This window comes from Tripterygium wilfordii, chromosome 19 (assembly GCF_013401445.1).
Source record: "Tripterygium wilfordii isolate XIE 37 chromosome 19, ASM1340144v1, whole genome shotgun sequence".
Classification (NCBI taxonomy): domain Eukaryota; kingdom Viridiplantae; phylum Streptophyta; class Magnoliopsida; order Celastrales; family Celastraceae; genus Tripterygium; species Tripterygium wilfordii.
The window spans coordinates 11,479,551-11,501,488 of record NC_052250.1 but is presented as its reverse complement, the minus strand read 5'-3'; the positions used below and the strand labels follow the sequence as shown (position 1 = coordinate 11,501,488).

The window sequence follows — 21,938 nt, the reverse complement described above, 5'->3', positions numbered from 1 at the left end:
TTGTTGGGTCGTTCTGGCGAAGGGAAGTTGATTGCACACTAAGTATTCGATAGAAGTCCGCACCGATTTGCGTCAGAAGTTCATAGCTGCAGCCTGCAGTCTTCGTCCCCAAGTTGCCAAAAAAATAATCTGAAAGTCTGAAATTTGAATTTTAGGCTAACTGGGCCAAAAGCGAGGCCCACACAGGCCAATCCTGGCCACGTCCAGGCCCGGTACAGTCTTTGTTTCATCGGGCCTTAAGCCGGCTGTGCTACTGCTAGTTCTGGGTTGGTTTGTTCTGTTTCAAGTTCACCTTCCGGAATTGAATTGGGTGGATTTTACCGAATTGAAATTCGGGATTTTTCTGCAGATTGTAGTAAGAAGATCGATCGAAGGGCTCGCGAGAGAGGCAGCAGAAGTGACCGGGTGACCCATCATAGGTACTCTTTTTCTAGCGGCTTTGATAGTCATTTTGTTCTCGGTTTTCTTGTTGGGTATTACGTGAAGGGTTTAGGAATTCATGTTCTTTTTTGCAATTTTTTTAGATGGAAGCTACGGAAAAAACCGATGAAGCCATTACGACGGTAATAGTTCTCTCTCCCTCTATCAGCTTAGAAGCTTTGGATTATACGTTGTTGTTAATTTACATTCGTGATGTACAGAATTCATTCCTTTTGTTTTGGCATCAGAGTCTGAGGCGTTGGATTTTCTTTCTGTAATAAGTTTTTGTTCAGTTTGTTTGCTAGAAAGATTGAAGAGGTGGAAGAAATTCCAAGTTTCGATCTTTTCTGAGTGGATTATGTTATTCAATTCTTTTTGTGCTGGTTCTTGTTTTGTTCAAATAACTAATTGGACTTTGCCATGATATAGTAAGTTTCTGAATGAGTTGTTTGTTCAGCAAATGAATGACCTTTCCTCCGTAAGAATTAGATATCTTAAATTATCATCTATAGGATTCATCAGTATGTTCTTTTTCCTTGCGGAAAGCATTTGGATACTTGCACAAAATGGCTTGGAACTTTTGGTTGCCACTGCTCGCAGTGGGAGCAACAAATAAAGACCACTTATTGTGTGTTAACTGATGATTTTTTTATCCAAGCTTCATACCCATTTTACTATCACTTTCCCACGCATGCTTGTACAACTTGCTTGTAGTTGATGCACCTGCCTTCTCTTAACGGCTTCATGTTAGAATCCATAGCATGGGATTTAGTGCTATACTTAGTTACAGCAAGGCATGGTTATGCTTCGGCTGCTTGTTATTTTTTTGGATGCCAAATGTGATTAAGGAGGTTACATCATTGCTAGTACCTCGAGGAAAGTATTATAGAGGGTCATAGGGGTCCATTTGTCTTCTATCCAATCCTTGAGGTTTTCAAATGAGCTGCTTTCTACATATTTGAATTGCAAGCACATACTTGTTACTCAAATGTGTGATTACATGAAATATCTCTAAGGGTGTTGCGAGTAGTTCATTGTATATCATTTCTTGGAACTTGTCTATCGTAGCTCTTCTCATCATAGATAATGATTATATATAGACTCACGTGTCTAAATATCCCATTTATGGCTTAGAGGCTAATTTCATTTTATCTATATCAGTACTCACCAAGATTGGCTGGCACTGTCAATTGGGGCACAGCAACCGTCATAGGAATCTTTGCAGGCATGCTATATGGAGGTAGCAAGGAGGCGTCAGCTTCAGTTGTAAGTTGGTGTGTATATAAAAGCTTGAAATGCCTATTTGAACTACTTATGATGATGTCTCCAAAACCGATCTCTTTCATTGTCATCAATCATCATAGCAGAAGAGGTCCAAATGAGTAACAGCTTTTGATGGCGTTTAGCTATGATGTGCATGTTGCCTTTGTTATCTTCTAAGACAATTACTACATTAATAGAAAGTAAAAGGCAAGAAGAAGAGGAATAAAAGAGAATTTGTGCCTGTGAATGCATTTATCTAAGACAATTACTACATTAATAGAAAGTAAAAGGCAAGAAGAAGAGGAATAAAAGAGAATTTGTGCCTGTGAATGCTAAATGCGTATAACATGATGAGTTGAATAGAGCTTCCCCTTAATTATATATTGGTAGTTTCTATTCCAATTATTTGCTTCTGTCTTACTGTGTTAAACTACAAAAGTCAAAAGTTGAGAGGACTGTGCATATTGGGCAGAGCAAGGATGCAGAGCTAATGTTGAAGCTTGGGAGCACTCCAGACAAGCGTGAGCAGTATAGATTAATGAGGGATGCAATGGAGAAGAGGTATATCAGAGTCGTTCGAGGCTCGATTGTTGGTGGAGTGCGACTTGGGATGTTCACTGGTGCATTTTGCTGTTTGCAAAATCTGCTGGCTGAGAAACGGGGTGTGCATGATGTTTTCAATGTGGTTGGGGCTGGCTCAGCCACTGCTGCAACATTTGGTTTGATAAGTAAATAACCCATATCTCATTCGTCCATTTTGATTACTCGATTAGAAAATTTGGTTTACTAAATTGCAATGCAATATACTTATATTGGTTATATAGCTTTACATATCTCGGGCTTTCATTATTGAAGTACTAACATTGTATTAGTACTGTCTAATTCCATCTTTGTGCGTTCAATCCAGTGCCTGGATCTCTCCGTTGGCGTACAAGGAATGTCATGCTAGGTTCAGTTCTTGGAGCAGCATTGTGTTTTCCTCTAGGTAATTGTCTGACCTTGGTTATCATAATTGAATCTTTCTTTGATTATCTCCTCTTATTAGGTTTACTTTGAAATTCTACTCACTTATGGACAACTTATTTTACGGTTTTCTCGGCATAAATATCTATCTATTTGGAGTTGCATTATACATATTATTAGCATCCGGAAAGAAACTTTAAAACATTAGTATTCTGGATGAGGGTCGCTGCATGAAAGCCTCAACTGGCTTGGAATATGAACTTCTAAATGGTAAGCAAACCAAGTGTTGATGGGGAAGGACGAGACGTCTAATCCCTGAAGTTTTCATTGTTTGACAGGTTGGATCCAATTGAAGCTTGTAGAGAAAGCAAATGAAGGAAATGAGGCTGCGTTTCAAAGGTCAGAAGCAAAGAGTGGCGTAGATGCCGCAATTGAAAGGCTTGAAGGAAACTTGAATAAGTAGAACCATGATAACATTTATGGTGGCAGAGAGCATCTTTCATGGTCAGGGAAAGAGGAGGGTTAAAAGAAGAAGAAATGTGGGCTGGCCTACGTTTTGTGATGATTTGGCTTTAGTTGTGCAATGATTTAATTATGGTTGTCTTCATCTCCTCTTTTAATGTGGCGACCCTCAATCTCGAGATGTGTCCCTGGTTGAGGTGCCCTCTGAATCTGTGAGTTTTAGCTTTATTTTCAAGGTTGTTATGTAAGTTCTGTGGATCCTTGAGTTATATTTCGCAATAAGTATTAAGGCCATTCTTATATGATCTTGGATTTCTTTTGTAAGGCTAATTCCTATTGTCTGGAAGAATAGGAATATTGCTTACTCTAATCAATAATGTCCCACCATTTAAGGTGGGAATTTTGTTTTAATTTCGTTGCTTTAAGATTTGCGTACATCCAGCATGAGACCTTGTGCACGAGAGTTGTTTACGCATGCATGAGAACTAATGGAATTGGTGGTGGTCTGTGAATCATTTGGTTTAGGATATTGGTATTATTGATATTCTTCTACTGGTTAGACCGTATTTCTTGTTCCATAAATGGCAATACGTCACTGATTGTTTAAACTAGAACATGCGGCCTAATCCCTGTCCGGAAATCAGTAATGATTCAAGGCTTTTTATTTTTATTTTTTATTACAAGGAAGGGATGGGGAAGCTCGAACTCCGAGATTTTTATGAGATATCATACACGTGAGTGTTATTTGAGTTATTCGTCAAGTCATTTGTTTTGATACTACTACTTGTGTTACAGGTTACTTTTTAAGGTTCTAGGTCTTAGAACTTTTTGAGAAAGACCCAACCTCTTTAATATTTTAGCAAAAAGATGGATTTTTTTATTGTTCATAAAAAAAATTGATTGAAAATGTGTCTTCAATCTGCAATGAGTCACTGACTATCCCAAACTTAAAATAGGGAAATAAAATGAAATCTGAAGCCTAAGAAAAAACAAATTTGGAAATATTTTTCGCAACGGAGTCCGTCTTAGTATCTCCTTCAATCGCCAAGGTTAGCTCCCTCTTGTCTATGATTCAAGCCCCACGAGTCTGTGTATCTAATTAAAGATAACTCTTATCTAGAGTCCTAGTAACATATCTAAAATACCTTTGTTTACAACACAGCTGAACAATAACACGAAAGTCGTGTTTGGATATGAATCAAAATCAAATTGGAGTAGCCTACATCTCAGGTCAGAGACCAGATCAATCAAGAAATATGATTGTCCACACAAATTATCATTAACAGTAGGATTAAAAATCCCAACAGAGGCAAATTCTGTACTTGATGTGGCTTGTTTTAGATTATCTTTTCAGTTTTTTAGAGATGTCTTCATGCATGGACTCAATATTAGGTATTTTAATCCTAATTGACTACTTTTCTTTAACTTCACCAAACTTTCGGATGTACCCACAACCCACCAATGTCCAATGTTGTTGCTTCATCCAAAAACTTAGAAGCTATTGCGTCTTCATCAAATCACATGAACCGTTTCTTCCCTTATTTTCTAAGCATCAAGACAAGCCATCCATCAAATCTCTACCACTTCTCACTCATCACCCCCTCTCAATCCTCCACCAAAACATACAAAAACTCCACTCACACACTACACTACACAAAACCCAAGTGACCAATCCTCAGATTTTCTCCATTGCTAACCTAAAAACACTAGGGGAAACAGATGAACATGAGGCCTAAACCCCATCAAGCTTTGAACTTTAAGTTTCTTCTTCTTGGTGTCTTCATTGCTTTCTTCCTTCTCTTCTTGTTAAGATCAAGCTTTTCATCTTCTTCTTCTTCGTCTTCAAAGCAGAACATTTTTCCTGTTTTGAAACCAAAAACCTCTAAAGCAATGAAAGAAACAGCGGAAAATTGTTCTCCAACGTGTGCCAAGATCCCTCGCTCTCTAGCGCAAACTCTCATCCACTACTCAACCTCAACCATCACACCACAACAAACCCTCAAGGAAATCTCAGTGACAGCAAGAGTTCTAGACAAGAAGTCACCATGTAATTTCTTGGTCTTTGGCTTAGGCCATGACAGTCTCATGTGGAGCTCACTCAACTTTGGTGGCCGCACAATCTTCCTCGAAGAAGACGAGTCATGGATCGAACAGATCAAACTACGCTTTCCCATGTTGGAATCATACCATGTCACCTATGATACCAAGGTAATGGTAATTTGGCTTTAATATATTAACAATGCCATGACATTAAGCACTACAAGGATTTAATGTGGGAGGTTGATTTTCTTTCAATGTGGTAATGTTAACAGGTGAACCAGGCAGATAATCTAATGGAGGTAGGCAGAGGACCTGAGTGTACATCACTTGTTGATCTTAAATACTCCATATGCCAGCTCTCACTAAAAAGTTTGCCAAGTGAGGTCTATGAGATGAAGTGGGATTTGATAATGGTGGATGCTCCGACGGGGTACCACGAGGAGGCGCCTGGGAGGATGAGTGCCATATACACGGCGGGGATGATTGCTAGGAACAGAGAGGAAGGAGCAGAGACTGATGTATTTGTGCATGATGTGAATAGAGAGGTTGAAGATAGGTTTTCAATGGAGTTTCTTTGTGAAAAGTATATGAAGAAACAAGAAGGAAGATTAAGGCATTTCACCATTCCTAGTCACAGAGATGGCTCTGCCACCAACAAGCCATTCTGTCCATGACTAGTAGATCATTGAATATGTTATTGTATTTTTTGTTTCCTGTTTTTGAGAAAAAAATCTATTGGGATTGAATTTATAGTTTTGCACTTGTGGAATCATCCAATTAAATTGAACAACAACTGGTTAAAAACTTAAAATATCTTGACATTCATGTTTCCCATTCAGAAGAACTTATAAAGTGAAAAGATGTCTCTGTTTAATTCTGTGAAAATGCTAAGGATTCTAGGTTTTTTTTTTCCTCAGCTATCTCAAATATTGAGATGGACGCAAATGGTCCATGTAAAAAAAAAAAAAAATCATGGCTCCACATGATTCATATGAAATCGAATGTATAATAGGGCCACAGAAATAATTTGCTGGATTTGGGATTGTTCAATATTCGTAAGCCTTTGTTTAGAAATACTTGTTTAAAGAAAATATACATTCATCACCTGCAGATGATCAGTATACACTAAAAGGAATGAAGAAGCAAAGTAAATGGAGTGATATGTAAACAAGGCATTCACTGCTATTAAGTATTTTTCCATCATCTGTATTCAGTAGCAATTATCAATGTCTGTTCAAAGTCAAGAATGCTGGCTAATTTCCTGTTTCCACATTTACAAATCTTCCCAAAAAGAACTTGCCGTACTTACAATTTTGTTTGCTGCATGTTAACATGAATTCCATGGTTTTCCAAGGTTTTTCATACTTGTATTGCTTGCTCATCATCTACTCTGTAGCTACCCCGTCTGTGAGAAAACTCGCGGTTACTGAAAGTTAGGGCGAGTTTTTTCACTGAGCCCTTGAAGTTGGTTTTGCACCTGGACACTATCTTGAAGACAGATAGGAATCGGGAAACCATCTCGAATACAATGTGTGTTTCAGCCTTGTGATCAGATCGAAAATGGCGTAGCATAGGAGATGCATGACCACGACTGAGAAGTACCTAACCACATTTGAGATGCACAGAAGGGTTAAGCATGTGCCTGCTTACTAAGGAATATTGTCTACAACATAAGCACTGATAGATACTGGACATTCAGAACATTTTGTTTCTGGTTAAGGGTATGTACCATAGTGGAGAAAATGGATCTGACAAGTCGAGAAACGGATACGGCCACCATATTTTTAGGTTAACGTGGACAAGCCACTGAAATATAACATAGGCTATTGTCCACAGTAAGAAGTATGCAATCCGAAACCAGGGGAATTGCTGAAAGCGAAAAATATCAAGAAGTTAAAGATAAATTCATGAAAATAGTAGTAAAATCACTGCGAGGAATGTATTAATGAAGGCGATTTACCAAGCAATTTAGAGCAGTATCGCCTATCAGGAAGACGGCATTGAGTGAATGCATACATACAACCAACTGTCACACAGATGGGATCAACCACATTGTTAGAACATTATTTTTACAAAAATACTTACAGCAAGTCAGTGAATTCAAACTTGATGCAGCATGTAATACTAACAGGATTGATATTGTAGTCTTTAATTTCAAGAAGCGGAACAAGTATGAACCAAAACACGCAATCTGTGAGCAGAACAGCCCCTGCATTCATCTGTTGCAAAAGTTGAGAGAAAAATGTCAAAAACGGAAACATTCCTGCTATGTTCATAAATCTATAAAAACAGTTAGAGCAACATTCTGCATTCTGTTTCCTCCCTTGTTCATCTAAATCTAACCACTCATTCTGGCGGAACAATCACAGAGTTCTTGGATGGAATGAGTCTAAGTTTTTGGTTAGATTTTGCACTCGGGGACTCAAAATCTTACTTATTTATCTATATACTCTTAACAACATGTCCGCGCACTCAGATACTTACATGTAGAAACAGTTTCTTTAGGATAACTCGTACGAGACAGACAAGGAAGAATTTGAACAAAGAAAATGTTCTTAATCCTAAAAAAAATACATATACAGAATCCTATCCAATTCTACGCATTGCAGGAAATACCTGGAAAATAATTTGAAAGAGATAAGCCCATTTCCCTGCAGCTTGGCGATGTGCAGGAGCTGCAGAAGTTCCTTGCTCGGCATCTACTTCCACATTATCAACTTTGTCTCCACCAACTCTTTTGTGATATTGGTAACAGCCATACATGGAAAACAAGGACCCAAGCTGCAATAGCAAACTCATTAGCCAATTAGACGTCTTTTACTCTAACGGTTTGACAAAAGCACTCTGAACAACTTGAGAAACAATTTTCCAAATATGTTGAAACTTACCCCGAAGTAAAAGGTGACTAATATAAAGGTCCACCTACCAAAACCAAGAAACAATATGGATCAACAATGGGAAGAGATAATTACTTTTTTGTTCATACAACAGTCAAATTAGGCAGCATCATCAAGTGTAAGATACGAGTTGCTTACTGAGTGTAATAGTAAAATATGCTGCTGCCGTCCACCACAGTAGCTATGGCAAGCAGTACTACGAGCACAAAGAAGCTGGAAACCCTGAAAGCCAATAGCCAAGCAGGGTGGATTCCTTTTAGGCATGGCCTCCAAGTCTCATCCTCATACAATAATGTTCTTTCAGTTTCCAGCTTGGTTTCTCCGCTAACACCTTTCTTTCTGCCACAATCTTCGTTCTTCCATATGATAAGTGATGAAAAAACTATTACAATTACAACCCAAATGCCGCATAGCAAGAACCTCCAATTCAGCCAGTAGCTTGTAACCGTCGTATCAGCAGTCATGACTGGATGCCAAGAATCTTTCGAGGACCCTGTTGTAAAACTCATGGTGTTTACTTCTATTGATTCTTCACTTACAACGATTTAGGATAATTGGTGCTCTATACCCAATTTTTTCCATAGCCAAAGTTGAACAATGGATCTTTTAAAATGAGTGAAGAACTAAAACAATCAAAAGAACTACACTACTCAATTTCAAAAGACAATCTTAAGGCCAAAATCCGAGAAAAACAGAAGATGTAAAGTCTTTTTTGAGGAACCGAGGAATTTTTTTTTGATTGAAACAGAACAGGAAGGCAAAGGAGTTTGACGAAAGAAATCTAAAGTAAATAGTCAGCTAAATCTTGAAAAACTTCGCAGCGAAGCAAACCCAGAAGACAAGTGGTACAGAAAAGTTGAAGGGTTTGGAGTAAAACAAATTTGCTACTTCACATGGGTTACCGTACAGACTTCACAATTGAAACACAAAGAATGAAATGGGGTAGAAGTGAAAGCCAAAAGCCCAAACTAACACGAAATCCACACACCCATTCATAAATTCACAAACTAGCTGAAGGAACCCGAATCACTAAATCACGACCCACAGTGCTTCAGATATGGCAACAGGCCACATTTGAGAGAGAATCATTAGTATAAATTCCTAAATCATTATGGGTTTCTTGTATTTATATGTAAACCTCATCATAGAATGTTTGAACCAAAGGGGAATTCATCAACATTAAACATATTACATTCAAATTGACCTCACAAACACAATCACAAGAGTAAGCATACAGAAATTCCAAACTTTAGGCATGATATGAACAGAAAGATGTAATTGAATTTTAGGAAATAAAAAATGAGTGAAGTTCTAAGCAAAGAAAAGTTTGATACTTACAAGAGAAAGCAAGGCAGGGAAAGTGGCCCGGTTGTGGTGATGGTGTAAGAGGAGATGCTTTCATTCTTTCCATTGGAGAAATAAAAACTAATGAAGGCCAGAGAGAGAAGAAACATAAAAGGGTTTTGTTCTTTGAGCACAAGCTTCTTACTTTGTATTATATCGAGACAATCTAGTAAAAAAATAGACCAAACATCTTTGTCTTTGCAGTCTCATACTCCATATATGTTCGTGCAAATATAAATATATATATAAAAAATGAATGTTTTGTCACCTTTTGCTAGATTACCCAGCCTTTTTCAGTTTTTTGGTATCAGAAATAGAGAGATAAAGAGAGAGGGGAAACTATTTTTTGGTGGATATATTGCGTTGCCGATGCCTTTTAGTGCAAGCAAAAATCCCTTTTGGCATGATGATAGGGATACCGGTCGTTGTTATCCCAATTGTTGAATTGTACGTATAAGATTTTATGTGTATCATGTGACACATGTAGAGCCCGTGAATTCACTTGAATTATGTACGTCGAACTCAATAGCTAAATAAGTAGGAGCCATTGAAGCATTACATAATCCCTAATCAACATAAAAATGTAGCCTTTGTATGACGGTTGAACTGATTAGAGGCATTATTGCTTGTTAATACTTTTAACACCTTGAAATGAGATCTGTGGGACCCATGGTAAGACTCCATTTGACTTGGGTCCAATAGTCTTTTTTTTGGAGATGAGATTCTACGTGTAGGACAGACAGGTCAAGGGAGAGGGTGACTGGTGACAGGAGGTTCATGAAGCAAGCCCAGGAATGCATGTTATATAAAGACAGTTTTGGTTGTCAAGACAAACGTAGCCTCCAAGCAAGGATTAACCAAACCAGGAGGACGATATGTATTAAGTTACTCTGTTGTTAGGGAATCTTGATAGTCTTTCCACAACATAAATTAACGTAGAAGGTAAAGAACGCTCGTTCGTGCCCAACACTCTCGTAATAAATAAGATCATGACATATAAGATATATATAGATTTTACCTCAACATAATATATAGAGAAACTATTTTCAGGAATTGAACATGTGACTTCTACGTTACACCTCTGCAATTCTATCATGCAACCTTGTTCGTCAGTTATATATATTTATACAAAATGAGTACTTATTAATGCAAATTAAACATGCAAGTAGAGTTAATTAATTTTAGTAAGTGCCACATATACATGTATTGTCATTTAAGCAAGAGATCCAACGGTGTTATGGTCCGGCACATTAGAATATCAAATAATTATCGTAACTTAAGATTTTAGCAACCACCAAATTTTAAAAAAAATACATATAAGTAGCTCTCTATGCAATTATCGGATATATATATATATGTTTCAAAGTTGCTATAGAGACATGTACATAACATGAAAACCCCCACAAATAATGAAATTAGGCAAGAAGTAAGCATCACATCCATAAAATATATTGCAGATTTGAGAGAGGTACCTGTCCAAGTCCAAGACGGCATGATTTGTGCTTGGTATTGATAAACCCGGTGTGGCTCTTGATCAAGTCCTTTGCTGCAACGAGATTGAACAACTTGTTGACATATATAGATAATTCAAATTCCGCGCTGGAAATTCTAATACAACTGATCATCAGTTCGCATATAAATGCAATGAGCCAATGACCTATTTATATGTATGTATGTATGTATACATAATTCAAAAAGCTCAGCCTAGCAGTTGGTTTTTGCATCTACTGTAAACCTTAGTACTTTACACCAAGAAAATCAACTTAACTGCTGCAATATTTCCATAGTATAGGGCCCTTTATCTTTTGGGCCAGCCAGTGGGCCAGTATTGGACCATATGATCAGTTATTGGGCTCCCTATGTTGCGGGTTAACTTTCGGCCCAGTAATAGCAGTTGTGATAAAGGAGGCAAGACATCAGTTTGGACTTTCGATGATATAATACATTAATACTGCTAGCTGTGTGGCTCATTAGGTAATCAAATTGGGCCGCTGAAGTCATTGAGACTGACAACAATCTTATAGATATTTCAATTTTTAAATCTGTGTCCAGAAATTGTAGATTATATGAAGCCATAAATTCATTTAATTTTGTACTGGCCAAAATTTGAATGGACCCACTTTCTTTCAAGCATGGGCTTGAGCCCTCCTTTGTTCTTATAATTTACAGGTCCACGAAGCATACTGGCCCAAGGCCCATATGATTCCAAGCCCATGGACCAATAAACACCAGCACTAAGTTATCTCATACGTCACTTCTGACTCTCATGATGAGCATCATATCATGACCTTTTTACCTTCTAATGACTTACAACAAGGTATTACCTTCTAACACAATCCAAACTGTTGTCGCCTCACAAGTCTTAGCATTGTACCAATGGACAACCGCTAGCCGCCAGGAACCTACCTTATTTACGGTATGTTTACATTTACGAACCAGTTACAAACTAGGTCAAGTATGATTATTTTGATGTTCAATGTTAAATAAAGCATATTTGTGCATCTCTCATTAACATCTATTCCCCACTCTCTATTGAACACGTGGCCCACCTACATACTTTTTAGGTGCCTAGCCTGACATTGCTCATCCTTTCACTTACTTTTTAGACTCTGACATGTCATTTCATACATTACATAATTGTCAGACACCATTTCGAAGGTCAACATCCTTGACCCCTATAAACATCCCTTTCCGATCTCTAGGAAAAGGATGATGCCTGTTACGCACAAGAATATTACAATACTTTGAAATCAGATCCTCACGATCGAATGCTTAGCTAAAACACTATTCATCATCGGTCTTCCATCCACGGTCACTTTCTTTGTTCATTCTACTGACCTGATTGTCAGAGTCTCTACGACCGGCACCCCCCACTCAGGCCTTGGAGCTTCTCACGGTTGCTTTTGTTATGAAGGTTGCAAGAATCAAACGTGTAGACGATCCTCAACGTCATCAATTCGTTGACTTTTCAATGATTGTAGAAATTGCTCCTACAAATTTGAAATACTTCTTAAACACACTTTAGAGGATTAAAATATGCTTTGATTGGTGCCCCATACTACCTATGGATGATTGTCTCCCCATAAGACACATTCAATTAACATTGTTATTTAACCAAATAAGCCATTGTAAATTAGCTGGGTAGAGCGTTGGTCTTTTTAGTGGGCGGTCGACATGTGGTCTGAATCGACAGTTCAATCGGTAAACTGATCGTTTCTATTAAAATACATTGCTCTAATAAATTACCGGTTTTATATGCTATAGACCAAACCGGTTAGAATACCGATCATGTTAAAACAACACTTCACAACAAAATAGATGATGAAACCGGCCCATTTCAATTAAAATACATTGATTTAATAAATCACCGATATGCATTCTAGAGACCAAACCGATTAGAATACCAGTCATGTTAAAACAATACTTCACAACAAAATGGATGATGAAACCGGCCGGTTTCTATCAAAATACATTGCTTTAATAAATCACTCATTTGTATCCTATAGACAAAACCAGTTAGAATATCGATTATGATTAAAGACTCATTTGTATCCTATAGACCAAACCGGTTAGAATATCGATTATGTTAAAACGACATTTCACAATAAAATGGACGATGAATTTCCTGTTGATTGTATGATACTTTATATTTTATTTTTTGGGTTGAAATTTTTTTGATGAACGCTGCTCTAGTACTCCGTCAAAATATTTTCAAACAAGTCAAACTCTCTATCTCAACATCACTTCTTGAATCTTTACTGCTTAAAATAGGTGTTTGATTAAAACATATGGAAGGGAATATCCTCCATTTTGGGTACGTGGGAGATGATCCGCCTTGTTTCTTTACTTTCTTGCCAACTTAGCTTTTGGTCGCGCATGACTTTGACTTTCCATGAAAGTATACGCCGGTGCTGCTAAATAGCCCAAACAATATAGTCCCAAAACTTCCCAATATGATGTGTCATGCCAACTTAGCTTGTCCACATGGCTTATTTTGAATTTTGAAATATTGTGAATTCAAAATATTTTTGTACAATATATTCTTAAAACCCATTTTACTTGAAACATGAGTCTCTTGTAAACCCATTCTCTCAAAAACTCTAATATTTTGCTTTGTGAGCTTCCGATTGCTACCGAAGCCGCCGATTAAGGGAGCAACTCGAGATAGATGCAAGATTCTTTCTCCTGCCCTTCACTTAGAAAGAAAAGTATAAGCTTGAGGATTATAATCTAACCCTAATTTGAAGGTATGTTATCATTTTACACAAAATATAAATGCCTTACATTAGAATTTTTGTAGATTTTATCTGGTTTTGCTTGAAGATGAGAATTTCATGTTAAACTCACCAGAAAAGGTGATAAATTTCTAAAGAACTGATTCTTCGGATGAAGTCAATGAAACGAAGCCCTAATTTTCAAGGTAATCCATTTTTCCCACTTAATCTGTAAATATTTATGTCGAAGTCGGTAATGAAGGTTTTTGGGTAGAATTTGCAAAGTTTCACATGTTTTTCTGGGTATTCCATTGATTTATGTTTTGGTATGAAGACTATTCTAAGAACCAATACCCATTTGCAAGGAAATGGGTTATTACATTGTTTATATATAACAATGTAACCAATCAGATTATATATCTTCCTCCTGGACTGGGTCAATGTTGATAATGAATTTATTTGGTAAGGATTTGATACTATTGGCATGTTTTTCTAGGTAGTCCATTGTTTTTTGTTTTGGTTTGATGACTCTTTTGACAACCAATTCCCATTTGCATGGAATTTCGCCATCACATTGTTTTACAACTACTAGTCCGTCATTAAAATAATGAGCCTTCGATTGCGGGTATTTCATTGATTTTATTTTTGATTTGAAGACTATTTTGACATTCACTTCCCATTTCTGAGGATTTTGGTCCATAAAATGTTTTGTTCAACTTGTTTCTAGGTTATGTTGGTTCCCAGGGTGTTGTTTGACCTACTTTGGTGCTTACATTGTTTCCAACAAAATGGAAAATATCATATATCTAACAAATTCAAATAGTTTTTCGTTGAACATGACATACGTTTATTTTTCCAAGTTTTCCCTTACCATATTGCATTTCATTCTTGCTTTAGATTGGTCTCTAGGCTATCTTGGTTTCTAGATTGTATGTGGACTTATTTTGGCTTTGACCTTATTTGTAAATTCAATGAAAAAGAACATAAAGCTCTCTAATTCATCTGGTTGTGCTTGTTCATTGGATAAATTGAATTTTACATGTCTCCCCTTTGAATTTCAAGTGACCATTCATGCTTGTTCCTTACTTGTTTTTAGGTTAAGTTGGTTCCAAGATTGTTTGTTGACCTATTTTGGTATTACATTGTTTCCAAACACAATGGAAATTACCATATATGGTTGACAAATACAAAGGTGAATCAATGAACATGTCATGCATTGATTTTACCATGTTTCCACTTGGAATTTCCCCTTGCCATATTGCATTTCATTCTTGTTTTTGATTGGTTTCTAGGCTATCTTGGTTTTTAGATAGTATCTGAACTTATTTTGGCTCTTAACCTTGTTTGTAAACTAATTGGAAAAGAACATAAAGCTCTCTAATTCATCTGGTTGTGCTTGTTCATTGGATGCATTGAATTTTTCAAGTTTCCCCTTTGAATTTCAAGTGACAATTGTGCATTTCATGCTTGTTCCTGACTGGTTTTTAGGTAATGTTGGTTCAAAGATTGTTTATTGACCTATTTTGGTGATAACATTGTTTCCAAACACAATGAAAATTACCATATATCTGACATTTGATACGGTTTTCGTTGAATATGACATACATTGATTTTTCCATTTTTTCCATTGGACTATTGTGCATTTCATGCTTGGCTTGTATTTAATAACAATGTAGACGATTATTCAATTGACTCTTTCATGGTCAGGTCAATTAGTTGCAATGGCAAAGAATGGTACAAATACAGTGGTTGAGTTACAAACAGCAGCAAATAAATGAGGTCAAGATGGACCTATTTTGGTGCTTCAATTTTGATCTGGTCTGAATTTGTTTTGCATTTTTATGTAATTTTGGAGTCCATTGCATATGTGGACCTGTTTTGGTGCTTCAATATTTTTGTAAGAAAAAATATAAATGATCATAAAGCTTTCAAAATACAAATGGTTTTCAAAATGCTATATATTGAATTTCCAAAATTGTAATTTATATGGCCATGGTGCATTACCAAATTTTTTTTAATGTGGGCATGGTTAAAACAATGTAGTTACTTAACAATGTAAGATCACATCTGCTATAAAAATAATGCAACATCAATATCTCACACTCATATCCCATAGACAATGTATATCCTATAAACAATGTACACCCTGTGCACCACTGTAACCTTCAAACAATTCAAGAACAAGCATGAAATTCAAACAGCATCCCAATCAAGGGAAATATGCTATTGAATCCCTCAATCACCAAGTGCTCCCACAATGGATATGTCTCATCATGTCCTTCCATTTCTTCACTACAATCAATGGGGTTACCCCTGCATTTACATGGTTTAACACACAATGTAATTCACCTCCTATTAACATGGTTGACCTAACCTAATAAGAATTTAAACACAAATGACAACAATGTAAGCAGCTTCAAAACAATGCAATTTATAACATTTGAATAGCGTAATCTTTTTTAGGGCAGTTCAATTAACAATGTAAGATCACTTCCCATTCTCAAGGACCTAACCAAAGGATATGTCCATCCTCCTTGTTTTTGGCCATAAACAATGTTATACAAATCTTCAAAAAATGTACAATAACAAGTTGAGATCATATGAAGAGAATGCGGAAAAAAACAATTATAACCAAAAATCTCGAACCCATCTCTCTATACACCTTGTAAACCCTCGGAAGTCCAACAAACCTTCACTTCCTCCCAATATTAAAGCCTATTGTGTCGATTAACCATGAAAGAATCGGCCAACCTTCAAATAATCCAAATGGACACAAAATAAGCAATTCAGTGAAGCCCACGACTGGATCTCTTGACCTGGATAGGTAAAGGATGAGAGAGAACTCAAAGATACAAAACCCTTACATTACACAAGCTTCATCTCTCAGTGTACAGAACAATCTTGCTCTCTTGACCTAGGTGTGTAAAGTTAGAGAGAGAAGCGAGAATTCTTTTTACATGGGCGGGAAAAATATAAGTACAATAACATATTTTACTTTGTTTTGTCTTGTTTCAAGTTGGTATGATGAATATACATGCCAAGTAAACTGTCAACTAGACCTGAGATTGAGAATGAGAGATAGCCTGATTGGTCTGGTTATCTGCTCAGGACCTTGAGGTCCAGGGTTTTATTCTCACCAGGGGGGTTTGGGATTTGGGTAGTTTTTCATCTGCTGTGGTGGCCATGCCCCTCGGGCATGACGGGCATGGCTTAGCGTGTGTGTTGAGATCCAGGGTTCTATTCTCATCAGGGGGGTTTGAGATTTGGGTAGTTTTCCATCTACTGTGGTGGTCATGCCCCTCGGGCATGACGGGCATGGCTTAACGTGTGTGTGGACTGTGAGTCTTTAAAAAAAAAAAAAAAAAACTAGACCTGAGATTTTTTGGGATGACATTTCTTGGGACAAATAACATTTTCCGAAAGTATAGCCAAAATTTTCTCAATAAAAGAAAAAAACGACGCCACTACATACCAACCTGCCTCATCGTCGGACTTCCCAACGCCTTAATGCCCGACCCGGCCTCTACATACCTTCTCTGAAAGACTGAAATAGACTCTCTCTCTCCAGATCTCGGAAATGCAGAGCGCGGCGTTTCGTCTCTCTTCGACGCTCCCGTCTCTGAAGCCTCGGAGCCTGCTGATGAGTCCTAGATGCGATCCGATACGTGTTTCTTGCTCTTCGACACCGAAGCTTCGCGATCTTACTGCGTCTAACAATGCAGTCTCGGCGAACTTTGCTAGGCGGTCGTGGAACTTGAGTTCGTCGCCTTTGGGGCTCAGGCCATGGGCCTCCGTGCCACTTCTCGCCAGAAATTAGCATTTCGAGGCCAAAGCCACTGCTGTGCCCGAGATCGCCGGTGAGCAGGTTTGGACTATTGATCGGCCTTTGGTATTTTTTCAATAAATACTTCAACATCTACAATAAGCAGGTTCGTTTTATCATTGATTCTTGGTAATTGTATGTCTTACTTTCTGGCCTTTTGGTTTGAGTATGATTTCGATTAGTTCTTTGCATTCAGTTTTGTTTCGAGTAAGAGTGGGTACTGGAGACTATTATATCGTTGTAACTTGTAAGGGATAATTATAATTAGTTGAAAATCTTAAAAATGAACATGCTGAAAGTTATTTCCATCTTCTTGTAAAATTTATTCATGTAAAACCATTGGGAAAAGAGATTTTAGAATCCAAAACGAATTTAAGATGTTGATATTAGTGAGTATATGTACGAGACATTGAATTGAACATTAGTGTAAATAAACTTTCACATGATGAGTAAATTTATTTTTGCTGTTGCAAACCTTTGTACTTGTTGTGGTTAGATTGATGGATGTATAGTGCCAGTTGGGAAATTTTAGTTAACAGATACTGTTCACCATGTGAAACTCGAATTCAGGGGATGGGAGGGGCTGGAATCATTCCAGTCAATTCCATCCATCACAGCTGTTGATGATACTTGCTTCATAATGTCATGAAGTGCAATTAATGATGATGTAATGGCTGTGATAGGTGGAATTGGCTGGAATGATTCCAGCCACACCCATCCCCGAATTCAGTGGGGTTCCATTTTTAATTGGATGGGGATGGGGGCAGGGGGCAAACTTAAAACTTGCACTGCTTGTGGCTTTGGGGGAGGTCTTCTCACCCCATTTTCCCCTTCCCCTGCCCCAATGGATTTATTATATTTGTATGCTTTCAACTTCTGAGAACTATCTAAAATGTTTTTTTATGAACTATAAAACTATGTAAAATATGGTTATTGAAATTGGATTCTTTCATAGAGGTTGGGAGAGCCTCTCTCAGAGAGTCTCCATTCTTTTTTCTTTGCATTGAGAAATTGTGATAGGGAAATGTAGCCTTCACAATTTCCCTCTCTAAATTATGGGAGGCCGCTATCACCCCTATTCTGTAGCCTGGGAAATCGATGAAGAACATGGTATATATGTATTGTTTTGCCATTCTTGAGCCAGAGAATGCACATCTCTTATACTTTTATTTGACAGGTTTTGAAGGTCCACCCATTTCCGATTACCATTACCATGATTCAATTTGCTGTTGGGGCTTTACTTGTTACATTAATGTGGACTCTCAACCTCTATAAGAGGCCAAAAGACAGTGTTGCACAGGTAATTTTTTTTTTTGCTAAGAAAGGTTGAAGCTGTTTCTTATTTGCAAGTCATTGAATCATATATCTTTTATTTGACTATTTCTCGACAGCTTGCTGCAATTCTACCACTTGCTGTGGTGCACGCTTTAGGAAACCTTTTTACAAATATGAGTATTGGGAAAGTCGCTGTTTCTTTCACTCACACAATCAAAGCTATGGAGCCTTTCTTCTCTGTTGTCCTCTCTGCCATGTTTCTTGGAGAGGTAAGAATCTTTGGCAAATAGGCATTTAGAAATAGGCAGAGTTGTGCTACCCCAAGTTGCATGTACAGTAACATACATGTGCATAATTTTGTTTTGGAAAACAATTGAATAATTCATAGTTTTGTTTATATTTAATATCCATTATATAAGTCAATATAATCGAGTTTCTTGTAATCATACTATACAGATTGCTAGTCCCTGGGTGGTTGCTTCCCTTTTACCAATTGTTGGTGGAGTGGCACTTGCATCAGCGACTGAGGCAGTGAGGCCTCTTTCAATTGGTAAGAATCAATTTGCATCTTCTTCTAATTACTTGCCAAAAGAGATCCTTTACTTCCATATAGCGGACCATTTAGTGGTAGATCTCATTTGTGTTAGTAAATATCTGAGTTTGATAAAAAAACCTTATTTCAAAATATTATTTGTTTTTAGTGAGTGTATTGTATGACTTCATTGTTATGTTTATGAAAAGGGCTGGATTTTTGAGCGCAATGGCTTCCAATTTGACGAACCAATCCCGTAATGTCCTCAGCAAAAAGGTCATGGTTAAGAAGGAGGTCATCTTCTTTCCGGTCTGATATATTTTATCTGTCAATGATGCTGGTTGGTATGGAAATGCCAATAATTGGCTTCTTGTTTACGATAGCAACATCTCTTAACCTATTCGTAATTCGAAATTAGATTCAATTTTTCCTTCGATTTGAATGGACTTAATTCGAACGCTTCTCTTCTGGCAGGAATCTCTAGACAACATTACTCTTTTTTCAATAATTACTGCCATGTCTTTTATCTGATAATCCCAGTGGCTATCTTTATGGAAGGCGTGAAGTTTACCCCTGCATATCTGCAATCTGCTGTAAGTTTTTCGGCCTTTTTAATTGTCATCAGTACTCATTTTAAGTTTTTACTTTACTCAGAAAGCATATTTCTTGTTAGTTGGTCTCTTGATTATTATTATTATTTTTGATAAATTTGCTGCTCCTTGGGGATTGAATGTTAAACAAGTATGCAATTAGGGCTCTTCTGGCTGCACTCTGCTTTCATGCTTATCAGCAGGTATTGCTGTTTATTTCTGGTGTTTTTTCTGGTTTTTTTCCAACTCCCATATCATATGTTTTCTTCATTTCACATATTACTAATCAATGCTCTATGCGTTTAACCTTGCAGGTTTCTTACATGATATTACAATGGGTATCCCCTGTTACCCATTCTGTGGGCAATTGTGTGAAGCAGGTTGTCGTTATTGTCAGTTCCATTTTCTTCTTTCGTACACCCGTCTCACCTGTTAACTGTCTAGGTAAATTGCATTTCATAGCTAGGGCAAGAAAAAAATAGCATTGTTAGTTCGATGTTCATATTTTAACTTTGTTTAACCATACTCTTTTGTTTGCTGATTTAATAATGCAGGTACTGGTTTGGCTCTTGCCGGAGTTTTTCTGTATTCAAGGGTGAAGCGTATTAAGTCGAAGCCTAAGACTAAGACTGCTTGACGTTCTATTGAGAGAAATTTTGCTTTCAAATTGGTGACAGGATTAGATTTTCGTAGGTCAGGCTGGGAACTTAATTAGTTTTTCTTCCCACCCTTGTCTGGTTTGTTGTACCTTTATAATTTTCATTCTTTGAGACACCCCCTAGTTTTACAGGGACGTCGCGCTCCTGCAACTGCAAATATTTGCTAAAATTTTACCCTCGGCAACTTCAGATAGTGATGATTTGTTATTAAGATGATAACTCTCATGTAATCAAATAATCAATGATCAGGAATTTACCAAAAGCTTTAAAAGACGTAGAATTTTCATTGGGATCGGATAAATTCAGTCAATCTAGAAAGGATGATGAGTTATAATCAGTTGATCATTACAACCCTACGGATTTCATTCTGCAAATTTGCTGTACGCTCTTTTAGCTACTAAACTAAGACAACCTCTCCCAACCCATTAAATTGTTACAATTCTCGTTAGAAAACAGTTGGATATCACAGTAGTCTTGCAGAGTGGAGAAAGATTGATCAAGCAATAACTCTTCTGGAAACTTGATTGTCCAACCACTGTCGTAGCAGTCCACAAGACCATCACATTCATCTGCTGGTAGACCACAACATAACTGTTCCTTTCCTCTTCGCTTATTCAACGTCTGTTCCTGTTTGGACTCAATTTCTTCACAAACCCTTCTCTTTCTTCCTCTCGTTGTATTATTGTTCTTCTTGACGCTACATAGCACAAAGTCATGATTAGCCTGCATTACATATAAAAGCAAGTAGTCAGAGAGTGCCATGTCAAAATTCGGAACAAACCCTAATATTAGAAGCAAGAAAATCAACAAAGATGGATCACTTACTTTTCCATTGTAATCACCAAGACTGTATTCAAGCATAATCCATCGTCCATGTTGATCAGAACCCGGATTTTCATACCGATATCTCTTCCTAAACCCAACACAAAATTGAGTCTCGATTTTCTTGGGCGCATCCTCACCTTGCCAAGCACCTCCATTAGACCCAACCTTTCTCAAAAATCTCTTGCCATTCACAGATTGTTTCTTTAACTTAGTAAACAAGTAAAGAAACCCCTTCTTATTATCTCTATTGCGTTCCAGTTCAGGTCCTCCATACTTGTTCCAAACCTCCCAAGGCTCTTCACCATACAAATCACATTCTTTCACATTAAGAGTCTCTGGAAGAGGGTTGCCGTGAACTTTGTTGTATAGATAATCACCGACTAACTCATGTTCTGATGGAGGAGAAGCCGACATTGTTGTTTGGTTGCTTTGTTTTGTGAGAGACAGTCCTTGTATTGTTTGTATGTATAGGAGCTGGCTACTACTGTTTAAAGGAAAGTTTTTGTTTCCTAAATTGATTTGCGTATTTTGAAAATTTCGACTGTTGGAGAGATACCTCCGCATAATTAATCCTTATGTGCATAGGACTAATTATGAAACAAAAAGAGCTGTACAGATTTCGACTCTCGGG

At 37.3% G+C, this 21,938-nt stretch overlaps 3 protein-coding genes, 1 long non-coding RNA gene and 1 pseudogene across 4 annotated transcripts; 4 read left to right on the top strand and 1 right to left on the bottom strand.

Annotated features, from left to right (window-relative positions):
• The first annotated feature begins 252 nt into the window (after positions 1-252).
• Positions 253-3,519, top strand: LOC119985209. Its single transcript, XM_038829430.1, has 6 exons — positions 253-419; positions 525-563; positions 1,582-1,686; positions 2,156-2,411; positions 2,591-2,668; positions 2,985-3,519. Exons 2-6 carry the CDS (start codon positions 525-527, stop codon positions 3,107-3,109), a joined length of 603 nt encoding a protein of 200 aa, XP_038685358.1. The 5' UTR covers positions 253-419; the 3' UTR covers positions 3,110-3,519.
• Positions 3,520-4,692: 1,173 nt separating this feature from the next.
• On the top strand, positions 4,693-5,907 carry LOC119986122 (glucuronoxylan 4-O-methyltransferase 1). Its single transcript, XM_038830671.1, has 2 exons — positions 4,693-5,316; positions 5,421-5,907. Exons 1-2 carry the CDS (start codon positions 4,828-4,830, stop codon positions 5,820-5,822), a joined length of 891 nt encoding a protein of 296 aa, XP_038686599.1. The 5' UTR covers positions 4,693-4,827; the 3' UTR covers positions 5,823-5,907.
• Positions 5,908-6,333: 426 nt separating this feature from the next.
• Positions 6,334-8,740, bottom strand: LOC119986314. The gene is made up of 7 exons (XM_038830896.1): positions 8,184-8,740; positions 8,037-8,070; positions 7,765-7,929; positions 7,278-7,367; positions 7,109-7,174; positions 6,878-7,017; positions 6,334-6,750 (listed from the first exon to the last, which is right to left on the bottom strand). The coding sequence occupies exons 1-7, from the start codon at positions 8,552-8,554 to the stop codon at positions 6,633-6,635; spliced, it is 984 nt and encodes a 327-aa protein (XP_038686824.1). The 5' UTR covers positions 8,555-8,740; the 3' UTR covers positions 6,334-6,632.
• A 4,702-nt stretch (positions 8,741-13,442) lies between these two features.
• Positions 13,443-15,533, top strand: LOC119984985. The gene is made up of 3 exons (XR_005465025.1): positions 13,443-13,636; positions 13,740-13,809; positions 15,311-15,533. It is a non-coding gene; the product is annotated as an uncharacterized LOC119984985 (long non-coding RNA).
• A 1,557-nt stretch (positions 15,534-17,090) lies between these two features.
• Positions 17,091-20,755, top strand: LOC119985202 (annotated as a pseudogene).
• The last annotated feature ends 1,183 nt before the right edge of the window (positions 20,756-21,938 follow it).

What these genes read in the sequence shown, in the direction of transcription:
- LOC119985209 (XM_038829430.1), top strand. Translation starts at nt 525, where the DNA reads ATGGAAGCTACGGAAAAAACCGATGAAGCCATTACGACG. An exon ending in CCGATGAAGCCATTACGACG is followed by an intron (nt 564 to 1,581) that starts GTAATAGTTCTC and finishes TATCTATATCAG; the next exon opens with TACTCACCAAGATTGGCTGG. An exon ending in TGCAACATTTGGTTTGATAA is followed by an intron (nt 2,412 to 2,590) that starts GTAAATAACCCA and finishes CGTTCAATCCAG; the next exon opens with TGCCTGGATCTCTCCGTTGG.
- LOC119986122 (XM_038830671.1), top strand. Translation starts at nt 4,828, where the DNA reads ATGAACATGAGGCCTAAACCCCATCAAGCTTTGAACTTTAAGTTTCTT. An exon ending in ATGTCACCTATGATACCAAG is followed by an intron (nt 5,317 to 5,420) that starts GTAATGGTAATT and finishes TAATGTTAACAG; the next exon opens with GTGAACCAGGCAGATAATCT.
- LOC119986314 (XM_038830896.1), bottom strand. Translation starts at nt 8,554, where the DNA reads ATGAGTTTTACAACAGGGTCCTCGAAAGATTCTTGGCATCCAGTCATG. An exon ending in ATATTTTACTATTACACTCA is followed by an intron (nt 8,071 to 8,183) that starts GTAAGCAACTCG and finishes TGGTTTTGGTAG; the next exon opens with GTGGACCTTTATATTAGTCA. An exon ending in AAGACTACAATATCAATCCT is followed by an intron (nt 7,175 to 7,277) that starts GTTAGTATTACA and finishes TCTGTGTGACAG; the next exon opens with TTGGTTGTATGTATGCATTC.